At 39.9% G+C, this 15,168-nt stretch overlaps 1 protein-coding gene and 1 long non-coding RNA gene across 2 annotated transcripts in view; both read right to left on the bottom strand.

The window, feature by feature from the left end:
- Positions 1-423: 423 nt before the first annotated feature.
- LOC116220568 lies at positions 424-2,318 on the bottom strand. The gene is made up of 4 exons (XR_004163750.1): positions 1,689-2,318; positions 1,555-1,609; positions 1,112-1,152; positions 424-848 (listed from the first exon to the last, which is right to left on the bottom strand). It is a non-coding gene; the product is annotated as an uncharacterized LOC116220568 (long non-coding RNA).
- Positions 2,319-4,695: 2,377 nt separating this feature from the next.
- LOC116220608 overlaps positions 4,696-15,168 on the bottom strand; it is a 42,061-nt gene continuing 31,588 nt past the window's right edge. Inside the window, exons 3-9 of the mRNA XM_031568579.2 lie at positions 8,911-9,601; positions 8,688-8,735; positions 6,991-7,059; positions 6,771-6,824; positions 5,571-5,639; positions 5,374-5,418; positions 4,696-4,793 (exon numbers count right to left, since the gene is read on the bottom strand). Coding sequence (XP_031424439.1) covers positions 4,696-4,793; positions 5,374-5,418; positions 5,571-5,639; positions 6,771-6,824; positions 6,991-7,059; positions 8,688-8,735; positions 8,911-9,172 — 645 coding nt within the window. The 5' untranslated portion in view covers positions 9,173-9,601. The remainder of the gene's footprint in view (positions 4,794-5,373; positions 5,419-5,570; positions 5,640-6,770; positions 6,825-6,990; positions 7,060-8,687; positions 8,736-8,910; positions 9,602-15,168) is intronic.

The following is a 15,168-nucleotide window of genomic DNA, read 5'->3' as shown; positions in this document are numbered from 1 at the left end:
TTCTCTTTCATTCTTAAAACGTCCTCTAAGTTCACCACAGGTCTTCTTTCTTTTTTTAGATGACACACAAACTAAGGCCCAAACTAAGATGCTCACAGACCTACCTTTTTGAAGTAGAGGTGCTTTGCCTCGTATCTCATGCACCAGTGAGCTCTTGGCAAAGATGAATGCACTTATACTACCAGGCTTTTGTTCATTCAGACGGAGGCGGCACACTTACAATACCACTTAAAATAACCATTTTATTCAGATTTTATTGACCATTTTTAAAATATGCAGACAAGACATACAGAGAACCAAGCAACATTATCTGGATTTCTAAATAAATAATACATTTCAAAGTTTACATTTCTTATATAAAACTCTAACAATAATAACTAGCCTACTGATGTAACATCTGATGAAAATACTCAACTAAGTGGCAGATGTACTCAGAGAGGCAGTAATTTTGGGCAATTTTGGGACATGCATATGTGGGCGTGGCTTATTTAACAATGTATTTACCGTTAGTAAATCTGCCAATATACTGCAAACCGGTATTCAACTTGCCTCCTGAAATCTTTGCATTCTAGCTAAAATACAACAGAAATTTCACTGGATAAGATGTCCATCAAACCTTCAATAGACCATAGTCATTGTAGTAATTTTAGATTAGCCTTTTAAAGCATAATAAATGCTATATGCAGTATGTGCATCTGTATCAGTGCACCTGCAGAAGGCTGTAGGTCATGTCCTGCTGTGTGACAACAGGGCTCCTGTGGTCCTGCACCAAGCTGTATGTGGGGTCCCCCTGGTTGGAGATACTTGCTGGGTCAGATAATAGAGTCGTAGATAATAGAGTGGTTTGCCTGGGAGAGAGCAAAAGTGAGTTAGATAAAAAAAAGACTACACATATAACTAAAGGTTTAATAAACAAAAATAAAAGTAGTTTATAGCCTTTTACTGGCACTGAAAATGAGAAAAACAACATGGTGAAATGAGATTTATGTGATGTTACACACATAGTTAAATACATTATTTTTTAGAATTCACAGGTAAATGAATCTGAATGAAAAGCTATTGATTTTTGCTATACATCCACAGCACAGTACTTTGCACATAGTGCACTTACATAAATCTGTTCAGAGAAAATGTCTTCCCTTTTGTCAACATCTGAAAGATTTAATCAACAGTCAAACGTGAGAATTGTGATTGTCACATAACTTTCATGCCTTGTAATATTGGTGTGACATGAACATGTGCATGGTACTAGCTTCTTCATACTGTAAGAGGAAATCTGCATACAGTATATTAGAAGGTTTTGTGTGTGTGTGTGTGTGTGGCAGAGACAAGATGTGAGAATGAGCATCAATGGAAGATCCATCATCTTTTGCATCTTATTAAATACTTCTCCACACTTATTCCTGACTTCTACAAACATACACTGTGTACTCTTAATCAGGATGTCTTCAAGATGTGCAGAGTAATACAGACCTCGGGTTAGTGACACATAGTTGTGGAAGAAGAAGAACTCTTCTTTGTAAATGAAAATAAATCAAAAGAATCTCGTTTTACCTGGAGCTACAGTCAGGGATGTTGAAGTGATCATGGTTCCAGCAGTGTCAACAGTCTGAAGGATGAAAAAACACAGTTTGTAATTTCACTGTTTTACTTGTATCCAGAGTATCAATGACAGTAAACGTACTTACTCTAACTGTACTATGTGCAGGCATAATGTCCGGGTGATTCTCTGAAACACAAACACAAATAAAATAGTCTGTAAATTAGCATGTTCCTCCCAGTACATAGGCTACACATATGGTGAGTGTGAAGACATATAGGATCTTACTCTGTCTGGTCCTGCCTAGAGTACCCTTTGAACTGTTTGTAAGATACACAGGAAATCAGTTGCAGCTTATGGTCCTTTAAAACGGTGAACGTGTTATTTGAAAGAATAAAACACATATGATCTTACCTCTGTTGTCTATGTTTCCCTGAAAGAGAATATAAGATGTGCCTATCAGAGATTAAATTAGACTGTATCTTTCTTAATACAAAAGTAAGGTGTTTTGGTCTAAAACTAGCAAGCTAACTCCTAAGGAGTGGCGGTGCGTCAATACAGGGCGGTAGGGCGCCGCCCCACTTAAAATTTTGAGATGAAAAAAAAAATAAAGACATGTCAAAAATCATTATATACCAAATAATTAAAATAAGAAATGTACCTTGTTAACGCGTAAATGCGTGTGGGAGACCGTAAGCCCCTGTCAACAACCACTTAAATGTGACCAAGTATAATATTTTGCCATTTGTTGAAAAGCCCCTCCTCCCTGGTTGGGCACCGGCCAAATGGAAGTCAATGGGAGCTGTCGGCGGGGAAAACGTATTTCCTAAAGAATCCGTATTGAAACCGGAAGTCGTCACTTTAATCCGTTTGATTAGGACCTTTTACTTTTTAGTTGAGAAGTTGTGTTGATCGCCTGACATTCAAACGATCGGTTTTCTTTAAATTATTATTATTTTTGTGAAGTTATATGGCTTATGTGAATAAAGCTATCTACACGACTTTTTATATGTCTACATTGACTCGGTTAGTTGTTCATGTGGTACACGAATGTTGCAGAGTATTGTAGGTCTTAACTGAAGCTCTCCATTATTGTTAGGTTGCTGCTAACGCTTAGACCAACAATCCATTGGAACACATAGTAGCTAGTTAGCCTCGCTGCTAATAAGTATAACGTTAGCATGCTGATATGAATTGACCCATTATAGTCAGGTGGCTTAATGCTCAATTGACTTGTTAACCGAACTTTTACGAAGTCATACAACTAAACACACAAGTGACTTGTTAACCAAACTTTTACGAAGCTATATGACCAAACACAAAGCTAGCACTGTTAATTCCGGTATAGCTAGCTAGGGCAATTAGCTCGCCTAAGATACTGTAATTTAAGCTGACCAATTACCTCATTTCCCCCAAAACCCATTGATTGTGTGTGTTTGTGATGTGTAACATATATCCTTAATCAGTCATTCAAGTTATTAACGTTTATTTACCGCTAGCGATTACAAGTGTAATTCAATCGCTATTAATGTTAACGTGACACAACATTAAAAGTCAGGCATCGACATGGTTCCTAAAGAATAAATCAAAGGTCCTTGTCCATTTCTGTTCAGGACATGTGACAAGTTTTATCCAACCAGAGACCGGAGTAAAGTGACGATATCCGGTTTCAATACGGATTCTTTAGGAAATACGTTTTCCCCGCCGGCAGAGCTCTCATACTTTTCACAGTCATTTGAGAAGGGCAGCTTCTCATTGGCGGATGAAAGTTCGATCCTGGACCAATGACATTGTTTCCTATCGTTTCTTATTTCAACACGATTGGACTATTCGGCGAATCAGAGACCAGAAATGATGATGTTATGTCATTCCCGTCACATAAGCACATAGGAGAGCACCATAGCTAGCAGAAACGTTGGTTTGTGAATATGGCGACATCGGTGACTGAAAACTCTGTGGTATCCTTATGTGAAACACCGTTTAATCGACGATTAGATATTGACAAGAGGAGAGTGAAAGACTTGGGACTCAAACGGATATAAACATTCAGCAGCAGACCACTGATAGCACCCGGAGCTTCTCGTCAAACCTGTAGGCTATGCTAAGCAGAGTTGGTTAGCTGGTTGTTCAGTTAGTAATGCGTTTTTTTGGTTCCCCTGTCTTGTTGTTCCAAAGTCCTGGGTCTGAAACACTCTGGATAACAACAGGAATAAGGGATCTAAAGCACGTTACTGAAAAATGTAAAAGCATGAATCTGGCCTTAGCCATCTAAATAAGAGCCTGAAGCTAAACCTCTTTGGAAGACTGAGTATTGCAGAGCAGTTGGACGAAGGGTACCAAATTGGCATTTGAAAACATGTAGTATCATCCAGTGTTTCTGAATCTATTCTGCTCTAAACCTCTAGTATAATCCAGTGTTTCTGAATCTATTATGCTCTAAACCACTGGTATCATCCAGTCTTTCTCACTCTATTCTGCTCTAAACCTCTACACCCTGTGTTTTTTTATCTACTCTGTTTTAAACTTCTTGTACACAATGTTTCTGAATCTAGTCTACTCTAAACCTCTACTACCCAATGTTTAAACCTCTGGAACCCAACCCAATGTTTCTTAAACCATTCTGCTCTAAACCGCTCATGCCCAATTTTACAGTTTGTTGAGAGTTGTTAATGGACAGTGTTGAGCACTGTTTTCATGAAATAAATCTTTGTTTTTTAATATATTCTACTCAAAACCTCTCTTGTGTGTTATTTAAACCGCACTGCCCAACTGCGCCCCCCTCAATAAATAAATCACCAGCCGCCACTGCTCCTAAAACATACAAAAATCTTGTAAACACAAACAACAGCACATCTGACACCGATAAAAGCTTGCTAACTTGCCAGCTGGTGACTTTTGGAGATATAGTGGGCACAGTCGATCTGTGTCTGTGTCGTTCTGTCTGTGCCAGACCACCGAACTACACAGTCTATAGCCTGGGCGACTAGTGGGAATGACAGGAGTCTTTACCTGTCCTTCATATGACCACAACGCATCAAAATTAATTTCAAGATGATTGCTTATAAAACACACCTTAAAAAGTTGCAAATGTGTTACCTTAAGCATGAATGTGTTTTCCTAGAGCTACGTATTCTATGAATGAAATGTCATGAATATCACATACGACATATCCAGATGAGACCGAGTGCAGACACACCAGTCAGGACAATGCACAGGCTAGTCACCGCCAAGATCAGCACTGTTCTCCGTGACACTGGAATAAAAAAGCGAGATGCACAAATAATTAATATCATCAAAGCTTTCATGAGATAGGGAAAAAAAGTAGGGGAGTGGTGAAAATACACAGAGCAAAGCTTGGCAAGAGAATTTTAAAAACATTTGGAGACTGAACCACCTTTTCACTATCAACAATCATCAGCAAACTATTTGGCAACGGTTATTTTGCTATTTATTGTGGTCTGTTACTATGAAGTGTTACCCACTTTTCCTGTGTGAAATTTAGTTTTAGCTGTAACAGTCACACAAACAGATGTGTGAATCTAGTGAACCATGCTCAGAGACTTTACCTGTAGAGGGGGTCAGTGTTGGAGCTGTGAGAAAAGAATTGGTTGGAAACAGACCAATGTTTTTTCATCAACAGTATTGTTCAGGGCAGTTGACATACAACACATAAATATACATACAAGCATACATACAGTAAATAAAAATCTGGCCATTGCATAATCTGGTACATCGAATACTGCATATTATATATAATTATATATGTGTGTTTTCTATGCTAATAAATAAGGTATGATAATGTGTCATAGTGTGATAATGAATGTATCACTTACCTGAAGCAACCATGGTGGTCTCTGAAGTAAAGTGAGGAGTTGAACCTGGAGACACACACATACAGTATGTTTTTGTTTTTCATACATACCAATTCAGAATGTTAAAATAATCTTCCTATCCGCATTCAGTCATGCTGTGAAACAGACTAACTGGGCTGACTTTATTGTGTATTTTCTACAAAAAGCAAGGAACTCACCTTTGACAGTGTGTGCATCAACTCTTGTGGCAGCTTTGAGGTTAACTGAGGTAGATTGAGACCTTAAACCTAAACAGGAGGTTAGAAAGTTCAACTACGATTTTGCAGAGTAACGTGGTCTAAATTTTAACATTTACTGCAGAACGCTCACAGCTGTTTGTAAAGAGATATGGCTGTTGTCTTATTGTGTTAACCATAGACATCAAAAGGTTTTCTTATGTCAATGGGGTTACTTGATAATAACTAGTGTGGGAACTTTCATCAGTTGAGTTGTAGAGAAGTGGTAGGGCACAGTTGCAGAGACATTGAAGCAGGATCTCTTGGTGATGATTTTAATTATGATGAAAATCAGTCACAAAGAGACAACTAAAAATCCACCGTCAAACACCCAAACTGTCAAAGGTCATCCAAATAAAAACAAGGTTGATAATTGCACAAAGTCAAGGATTCTGTCGGGGGGTGCAGAATTCTAAGCAGTGCCCTTGTCACTGACACACACACGCTAGACATTCAAGGCATACACGACTTCACATATGGTGCAAAACATATATTTGAAGCAGTACATGTCTGATCGATGATCAGACCAGGGGTGTTTCCAGCTGTTGAAAAGATCAGAAGCTAAGTCAAGTTTGCCTGGGGCTTGTCTTTATTTTACATGACAGACTTGGCCGTCAGTTCAGCGTGGGCTTATTATTGGTGTAATGGCTATCTAGATTGGGTTGCTGTATAGTCATGTAATTTCTTTGGCATCAATATAATTTGATACATTGTGTAATACCCATGCTCAATGATTTATGAGTTTTCTTCTTAAAATAGCAATTTTTTTTTAACCAGAGCTTTTCATCTGAGTGTGCACTTCTTCCAGCTTTGTGTGCAGCGCTTGATTACTCCCCTCTCCTCAGACATTGCAAGTCAAGTTCAACTCTGTTACACGTTCTGTCTGTTTTGCTATTCACACCTCCATTTTCAATATTCCGGGCTATATTTGGGGCAATAGCCCCTAGGGACCCTCAGGGGTCAACCCTGGAGCAGCGGGTTTTAGGGCTCCTGTGACCTTTTGGCCCCTGGGCCTGTGCCTGATAGGCCCATGTGGTAATCCAGGCCGGAGAATGAGCAAGAATTAAGTGAAATAGGAAGATATTTACCATACCAAGAACGTATGATAATGCGTCATAGTGTGGTAATGAATGTATCACCTACCTGAAGCATCCATGGTGTACTTTGGAGTACGGTGAAGGGTTGAACCTGGAGAAACTATAAAAAAAGATCATTGTCCATTTACATTTGTTCATTTATCATATATACATACATACCGACTCAGAATGTTAAAAGAATCTTCACATCCACATTCAGTCATGCTGTGAAACAGACTAACTGGGCTGACTTTATTGTGTATTTCCACAAAAAGCAAGAAACTCACCTGTGACAGTGTGTGCATCACCTCTTGTGGTAGCTTTGAGTTTAACTGGAGTAGATTGAGACCTTAAACCTAAACAGGAGGTTAAAAAGTTAAACTACGATTAAATCAAAGGACTTTGCAGAGTAATGTGGTCTCAATTTTAACATTTACTGCAGAACTCTCACAGCTGTCTGTAAAGAGATATGGCTGTTGTCTTATTGTGTTAACCATAGACATCAAAAGGTTTTCTTATGTCAGCGGGGTTACTTGATACTAAAATGTCTTTCCCTCCTGAGGACACCACGGTCTCGGCGCGGATTTCGGACTGTCTCGCTGATATATCCACATGGATGAAAAATCACCACCTTCAGCTGAACCTGGCCAAAACGGAACTGATGGTCTTCCCAGCCAAACAGGTCATCCACCACAACATCAAGATCAATACTGACTCTTTATCTCTTGCTCCATCCAAAACAGCAAGAAACCTCGGGGTCATTATTGATGACCAACTGACCTTCACGGCCCACATCGCCTCTGTCTCCAGGTCGTGCCGCTTTGCGCTATACAACATCCGCAAAATCAGGCCGTACCTAACCCAGTATGCCACCCAGCTGCTGGTGCAAACCTTGGTGAGCTCCCGCCTTGACTACTGCAACGCCCTCCTAACGGGCCTGCCGGCTTGCGTGGTGAAACCACTACAGATGATCCAGAACGCGGCGGCGCGTCTGGTGTTCAACCAACCGAAAAGGGCACACGTCACCCCGCTACTCATCGAGCTCCACTGGCTGCCAGTAGCTGCTCGCATTAAGTTCAAGTCACTTATGCTTGCCTACAGAGTGCTTACTGGTTCTGCTCCCACCTACCTAAATGCTCTTGTAAGGGCAAATGTTACACCCAGGACGCTGCGCTCGTCTAGTGAGCGTCGTTTGGCACTGCCGTCCGTGCAAGCACGGCAATCCAGACTATTTTCATTTGTAGTTCCACGTTGGTGGAACGAACTGCCTAGTACTACCAGAGCAGGGGCGTCCCTCTCTACCTTCAAGAAGCTTTTGAAGACCCAACTCTTCAGAGAGCACCTCCCCTCCTAACTGGCACCTGACTAGCGCTTAACTTGCACTTCAGCAGTTACATTCCTGCACTTCTTTTTCCTCTTTTCTAGGTTGTTGTTTTTCTAATTCTCATGTAAAGTAGTATTTATTGTTACACCATGCTTTTTTATTGCTCTTAGCTTGACTGTTCTCTCCCTTGTACGTCGCTTTGGACAAAAGCGTCTGCTAAATGACTAAATGTAAATGTAAATGTAAAATAGAAAACTATTAAAACGTACTGACACCTAGAGGCTTCACATGCGATATATAGCATCACTATAAGTCACGGGTAAGATATAGCAGCACTTACTGTATGCATATCACTAGTCAGATATAGCAGCACTATAAGTCACAAGTAAGATATAGAATTACTTATGCACTCATCACTGCACAATGCACAATAGTACTATATTTTTGCACTTCTAGGCAAAATGTTAGTCTATTCTAATCTAATGTAATACGTTCTTTGAGGACCTTTGGGATAGTTCTTTGAGGACTTTTCGGATAATTCTTTTGGCACCTTTGGAATAGTTCTTTGAGAAAGATTGAATTTTGAATCTAATGAGAAGTGATTCCAAGAACAAGCTATTACTGCTCTCTATCCTGGAGAGTTGCAAAAATGCAAATTACCTGCTTCTGGTGATGTTAAAGGAGTATTTTTGGTCTGGGGCTGGTATCCTGTTACAAGAAATCCTTTTAATTCACAATGAATGCAGGATGTTAGGATAATATTTGATTTACTATTTTTTTTAAAGTTATTTTTATTTTACAAAAATGTCACCAGACAGACATAAGGAGTCATGTCTATAATATGTATTTAATAATAAATTAATAATATTTTGAGCATACTGACCTTGAATGGTGTAAGGGTCACTGCGTGGAGAGAGAGATGAAGGTTCTGTGTTCACTGTATAATCACAGCTCACCTCTCTGCTCCTCACTGACTGCAGACGTCTGAATAAATCATTTTCGTCCACAGAAAAAAAATGGCAGTTTCCAGATGCTTTCTGTATTTTAGCTGTCAAGTAAAAGTTCTCCCCATGTCCAGTATAAAGCTGGCATCCGGTGACATTCCAGGACTGCTTGGGTATTTCACAAAAAATGTCGAACTGCATGTCTGTTCGGTCATGGTGCACGCTTACCGTGGGTTTCTGCAAATGATCTATCAGCAGACAGAAGGCAGGAATGAACTCAGAAATGCCAAACAGAGTGAATGTTAAGTGAATTTACAGTAGTGATGCTTCTTCACTCACCCAGCACAAGCACTGAAACAGGATAAGATTTTTCAGAGGGACGATTAACACCAGACCTGTTTACAGTGTAGAAACATTTCACTGGAAGCACTGAAGGTGGGTTTACATGTCCCCAGAGTTTCATTTGTTCTCCTGTGAGGGTCAGCTGGCATGATGGTGAAGGGATGGTGTATGTTCCCACCATGAAAAAACACTGAGACACTGGATCCTGAGGGACTACACAACTCAGATCGACTGTGGTTGTCGGCAAAATTACTGAAGAGGATACAAACAGCTCAGGTTTTGGAAGTCCTAAAACAGAAGTAATAATATGTGTTATGTCATTGTCATTAAGGACAAATATAATACATTAGTTCAAAAAAATAACTGATGTGTACATGTTTACGACTTTTGTAGTTATTGTAGTATTCCATAGATCTTTTGATTCATCTTTGCAGTTTGTTAAAAAAATGTATGACTCCTAATAATCACTAAGATATCTACAGGGTACCTATTTTACTTTAATTCATATTTTTTATTCATATTTTGTAAACTTACCGTGGACATGAGTGAATTCAAACAGGACTATAAAAATGAGATGAAAAAACATCAGCACAACTGTCAAAGATGAGCCCTGCATGTGTAATTACATCAGCTCTGTTCCCTATCTGTTAAAGACTTTCTGAATTCGGTACTCCTAGAATTCAGTACCCACAAACCACTCAAACTGAGAGTCAATAGATAGTTTACTGAAAGTGAAGTATGAACTATGTCTACCTATACAAAACATACCAAGAACAAACCGAAGAGCCAAATGATTATATGGAGAATAACATATAACACATTGATTTCTTACATAATACTGATGTCAAAGCACATTGGTAATATAAGGTTTTTTGTTGTTTTAGCTTGTTTTCAGTTGTTTCTCAATAGTATTATACATGAACAGTTGGGCACAAAGTAATTTCATGAGGTCCTTGGATAACTCAAATGGTTTAACATCAGGCTACAAAACAGGAATTACTTACAGTAAGGAGTGATGACCCAAAACAAGTTAAAGGATGGCAGAAATACTATGAAAGATGCCATTTTACCCATTCACGTGTCACTGAGAACAAGCAACAAGGGTTGCATTAAATACTAATGAAATAAGGAGGCAGTTTGCTGTCAAGCCGACAGGAAACCCACAACTACTTTGCAAGCTGCAAGTTAAAGTCTTTAGACACTCAGAGGTTTTCCACCGAGATCTGCAACTGACTGACCGAGATCTGCAACTGACTGACCGAGATCTGCAACTGACTGACCAAGGTCTGCAATAACGTATCTCAATGACAGTGCTTGAATTTCTCTGCATTGCAGTTTGGCACAAATTGAAAAAACATCCCACAGCATTAACAATGCTTGATTTTTTTGACACAAATTGGGAAAAAAAAGTAATAACTATGCTTGAATGCCTTTGCACTGTAATTCATCATGATTGTGTTATATATTTCAGGCTGAGACAGACCAGATCGGCTGTCCCCCTAAAAAATCAACAGTGGCAGGAATTTGAATGCTGTTGTAGGAGTTCACAATCTAAACAGCATTATATAAAACTGGCCTCAATTTAAAAAAGTTGTTCTGTTGTGTTTGGCCTGTTGTGGGCAAGGAGATGGTAAAATAGTCGTCACATTTCTGATGAAACAGAAACAGAATGTCATCATTAGGCCAGAATCTGGTCAAAGCCTTCCCCCTCCCTTTGGTCATATGTTTGTTAGCCACATGTCTTTTACTGAAATAATGGGACTGTATGTGTGACATGAGTTGAGTTTGTAATAAGAAGGGGCCTTGCCCCACAGAGCTTTGGATTTGTTGCTTGTAACTTTCCCCGGTGCCGTGAATAAAGCTTACACCTAAGATTTTTACCACATTATACGATCTCTTGACCTCTGCAGTACAACGTTCATATAACAATACAACATTTTGAAAATAAAACTTTGCTGTATATATATATATATATATAATATATATAATGTATTGAAATCCAAACTACACTCACTCTGCATGTACTCAGGCTAACACATGAGATACACAAAGACTAGAACGCACAGTGGAAAACATGTCTAATTTAACAGCAGTTTTTTCTTACTCTTGAGAGGACAAAATGTACGTATGTCTTTGAAGCTCTTTATAAAAGCGATGTTCTTAAAACAGGCAAGTAGTTGTGGGTTTTCATTAGCAGCCTGAAGCTCTGCAGTGAAACCCACTGACACTGTGGTTTTAAAAGCTCACTGCGACGGTTATATGCTCATATACTAGAACAGGGTCCTCAATTTTAACATGCACCGTTTTTTATTCAGTTTTACGTCTATATGAAATCACCTCAGCTGTTAAAATGAAGAGGTAGAATGAAATGGACAGCAGGATATTTGTCATTCTTTTTGATTAAAACCCAAACTTAAACACATCAGACTATTCAATAGACAAAAGCATTCACGGCAAAACGTCATTCCTATATACTGTCATGTCAGCCTTAATGGTGCTGGTTGTAACATTTGATACACTTTTCTTACATATTCTGTCCAGTGTCTAAATGGTATTCCAGTTTGGAAAGTCAGTCTGACCAACAGCAGAGCTATGGCCCACAGTGAGTAACAAAGAGGTTTTTGAAAGATCTCTCTAGTAGATGGCCTTCCCTACAGCGATGTGCTCTCTGGATGGCAGTTTCGTCTATATGTTCACAGCATAGTGAGCTCTAATTGGAAATCTCCCTCCGAATACGCAAGGCTTTCTATGCATAGAGGTCACCGTTTGCTCTTGGTTAAGCGTGATGTGGTCTGATTAGTGGCTTCCATTGTAGGTTATTAACATGGTTGGCTTTGACTGGTGGCATCTGATATAAGTCATCTGTATGGTGTTCTCTGATAGGTGGCATCTGATATTAGTCATCTGTATGGTGTACTCTGATAGGTGGCATCTGATATTAGTCATCTGTATGGTGTTCTCTGATAGGTGGCCTTCACAGGTCAGCGTGGGTCCAAGAAGGTCACCTGGTGATGAGGGGGATCAGTAGGGGGAGCAGAGCAGCTGTGAGGTGGGGAGAGAGACACGAGGCGCCTCCACACTCCCTTGCATTCTCCTGCATGCAAAAAAACAATAACCATGATGAAGTTGCAGATTGTAGGTGCTGTATTAGTCATGGTATACTAATACTAAGGGAATACTAATTTTAATAATATGTAAAATTCTATGTGTAATTTCTAATGCATTTCTGGGCAAGAAATATTTGTCAGGTTATTATGGATTGATACTCCAAATCTCTCAAGACCACACGCACAGACACACACACACACACACACACACACACACACACACACACACACACACACACACACACACACACACACACACACACACACACGCACGCACACACACACACACACAAGGAGGTGGTTGTTTTGGGATGTGGGTCCCACCTCAGGATGGAAAGGGTGGCAGGAGTCTGGTTTCTTCCTGTCCTTCTGGAACTTCAGGCGCTCACACTTCAGAGACTCGTTGTGTTCACAGGAATCAAAGGCCAAACACACAAACAGACTCACCAGTAGATGAGCTTTGGTGGAAATAGTATAATCACAACTGACAAGGTAGCCACTATTGTATTCTTGGAAAACATTGTGTACATCAATGTCACTTTGTGAGAAGCACAAATGAACATTAGGGTCATAACCTTGTTGCCTAGATAGAACTAGAGGAAAAATGTCTTGTCTATATTGATGTAAATTTCACACTTTTCCATAATTATCACACTGAAACATATTGGTGCCAGTATTGTCACTAGCAGTTCAGGAAATGATATAGATGATCTCAATAGGCTCCATGGTAACTGAAGAGATGGAGCTACAATCACATTTGTTGTCCACGACAACCATGAAGAGGTTACTGCTGGGAATCTGCTGAATGACAAAGGTCCTGCAAACAAAAGGGGGCAGATGACTTATCGGTGAATGTTTTATCATTTTATTTACAATAAATATATGTTTTAATAGAAATCAGTTCTTTAGAGAAGCTACGTTCCCTACAGATCAGCTGAATCAACTTACTGTACCAGCTGAGGTAGAGGAACACAGTGCACAGGGCTGCTAATTAGCTTGCATGCACTTATTCACTTCTGGGTTCCCACACATGAAAGCCACTGAACTGTCTACACACTATTGCTTGTCTTTTATTTTTAAGCTATTATGTTGTGGTAAAAAAAAGTTTGAGTTTGTTCTGTAAAGACTTTCCCACCAACCCTATTTTCAGCACTGCAGAGGTTGGGTTCCCACAAACGAAAGCGACTCAGTGAGAACATTCTGGTTAACTACCTGGCAGTATCAACCTTTACAATGCTGCAGGGGATAGCAAGATAGTGGACAGGGGGCTCTGAGGGATGTGTTCTTGGTATTCTTGTGTTCTTTCGGTGCTGTTTTTAACTGTCTACACACTACTGCATGTCAAGACCACATCCTGAATGAACAGAACTCTGTGGGTGAAAAAGTATACTGTGTACTGGTGTTTATTTCAGGCTGCTGTACCTCATGCAACCCTGACAGTCAATGTTCCCAGCCGTCTCTTTGATGGTGCGCTCAGAAACAAAGGCAGGGTACTCTGTGTCACATGGAACCATCACGATGCGGCCCCTCTGGCCTCGATCAGCTGGGGGCAGTTAGAGGTAGATGTTGGAGGATGATGCCGACATGTTGTAGTGTCGGTGATGCGGAGAACAAAGCACTCCTAATTATATGAGTGTTATTAGTACACCATAGCATATCATTATTGTAGAAAATGTGGACTCATGATAAGAATAGAGAGAATTACAGACAATTTATTTTCACTGCTTCAATTTATTGCATTTGTTATTTAACAGACGCTTTTATTCAAAGCGACTTACAACGAAATGTAAAACTACATCGAGGAAGAAGGTGAGGGGATTTAAACTAGCAACCTTGCAGATTCGAACCGGTAGAGGAAACCTCTGTACCAGTTGACACTTGTCGTCAGGTATTCATACATAGATATCACCCTATAAACATCCCAACACACCTTGCTCTCGCAGCGGTGGTGGTGTTGTTGAATTTTGCAACGATTATGGTCTGGTATTCTTCATAAGCGTTCATGTTCATCTCCTGCTCGCCAGCGGAGAAAAAAAGAGCCCTTTCTTTGAGTTTAGAACCATTATACCGTTAGAAAATCATTGTTTTGGTGATCAACCTTTCCTGCCTTTTGAAGTAGGACGTGCACGCGCAAATGCCATGATAAGTTTAGCCTGGTTGAAATTAACCACATGATTTGGATGCGAATCAGCCGTTAATAAACCGATATTTGCTGTTCTCAATCAGCTCGCTAATCTTAACGGGCTAAAAAGCCAATTGATTAACTTAGCTTCAACCCTACGACGAACGGGCCTCAGATGAAAAACAGAGGCAAGGGAAAATCCCCAAAACACAGAAAATCCCAAAAGAATTAAAGATAGAGAAAGACAGGTGTAAATACTAGGGTAATTAGTCATGTGCCTTTCTGATGCACAGGTGGGAACAGAAAATGGTGAGAAAAACAAACACAGGTGAAAGGTGAAAGGTCAGGGGCCCGTTCGTCGTAGGGTTGAAACTAAGTTAATCAATTTGCCTTTTAGCCCGTTAAGATTAGCGAGCTGATTGAGAACAGCAAATATCGGTTCGTTAACGGCTGATCCGCATCCTAATCATGTGGTTAATTTCAACCAGGCTAAAGTTATCATGGCATTTGCGCGTGCACGTCCTACTTCAAAAGGCAGGAAAGGTCGATCACCAAAACCATGATTTTCTAACGGTATAATGGTTCTAAACTCAAAGAAAAGGGCTCTTTTTTTCTCCGCTGGCGAG

This window comes from Clupea harengus, chromosome 5 (assembly GCF_900700415.2).
Source record: "Clupea harengus chromosome 5, Ch_v2.0.2, whole genome shotgun sequence".
Lineage (NCBI taxonomy): Eukaryota > Metazoa > Chordata > Actinopteri > Clupeiformes > Clupeidae > Clupea > Clupea harengus.
This window is presented reverse-complemented; position numbering and strand designations above follow the sequence as displayed.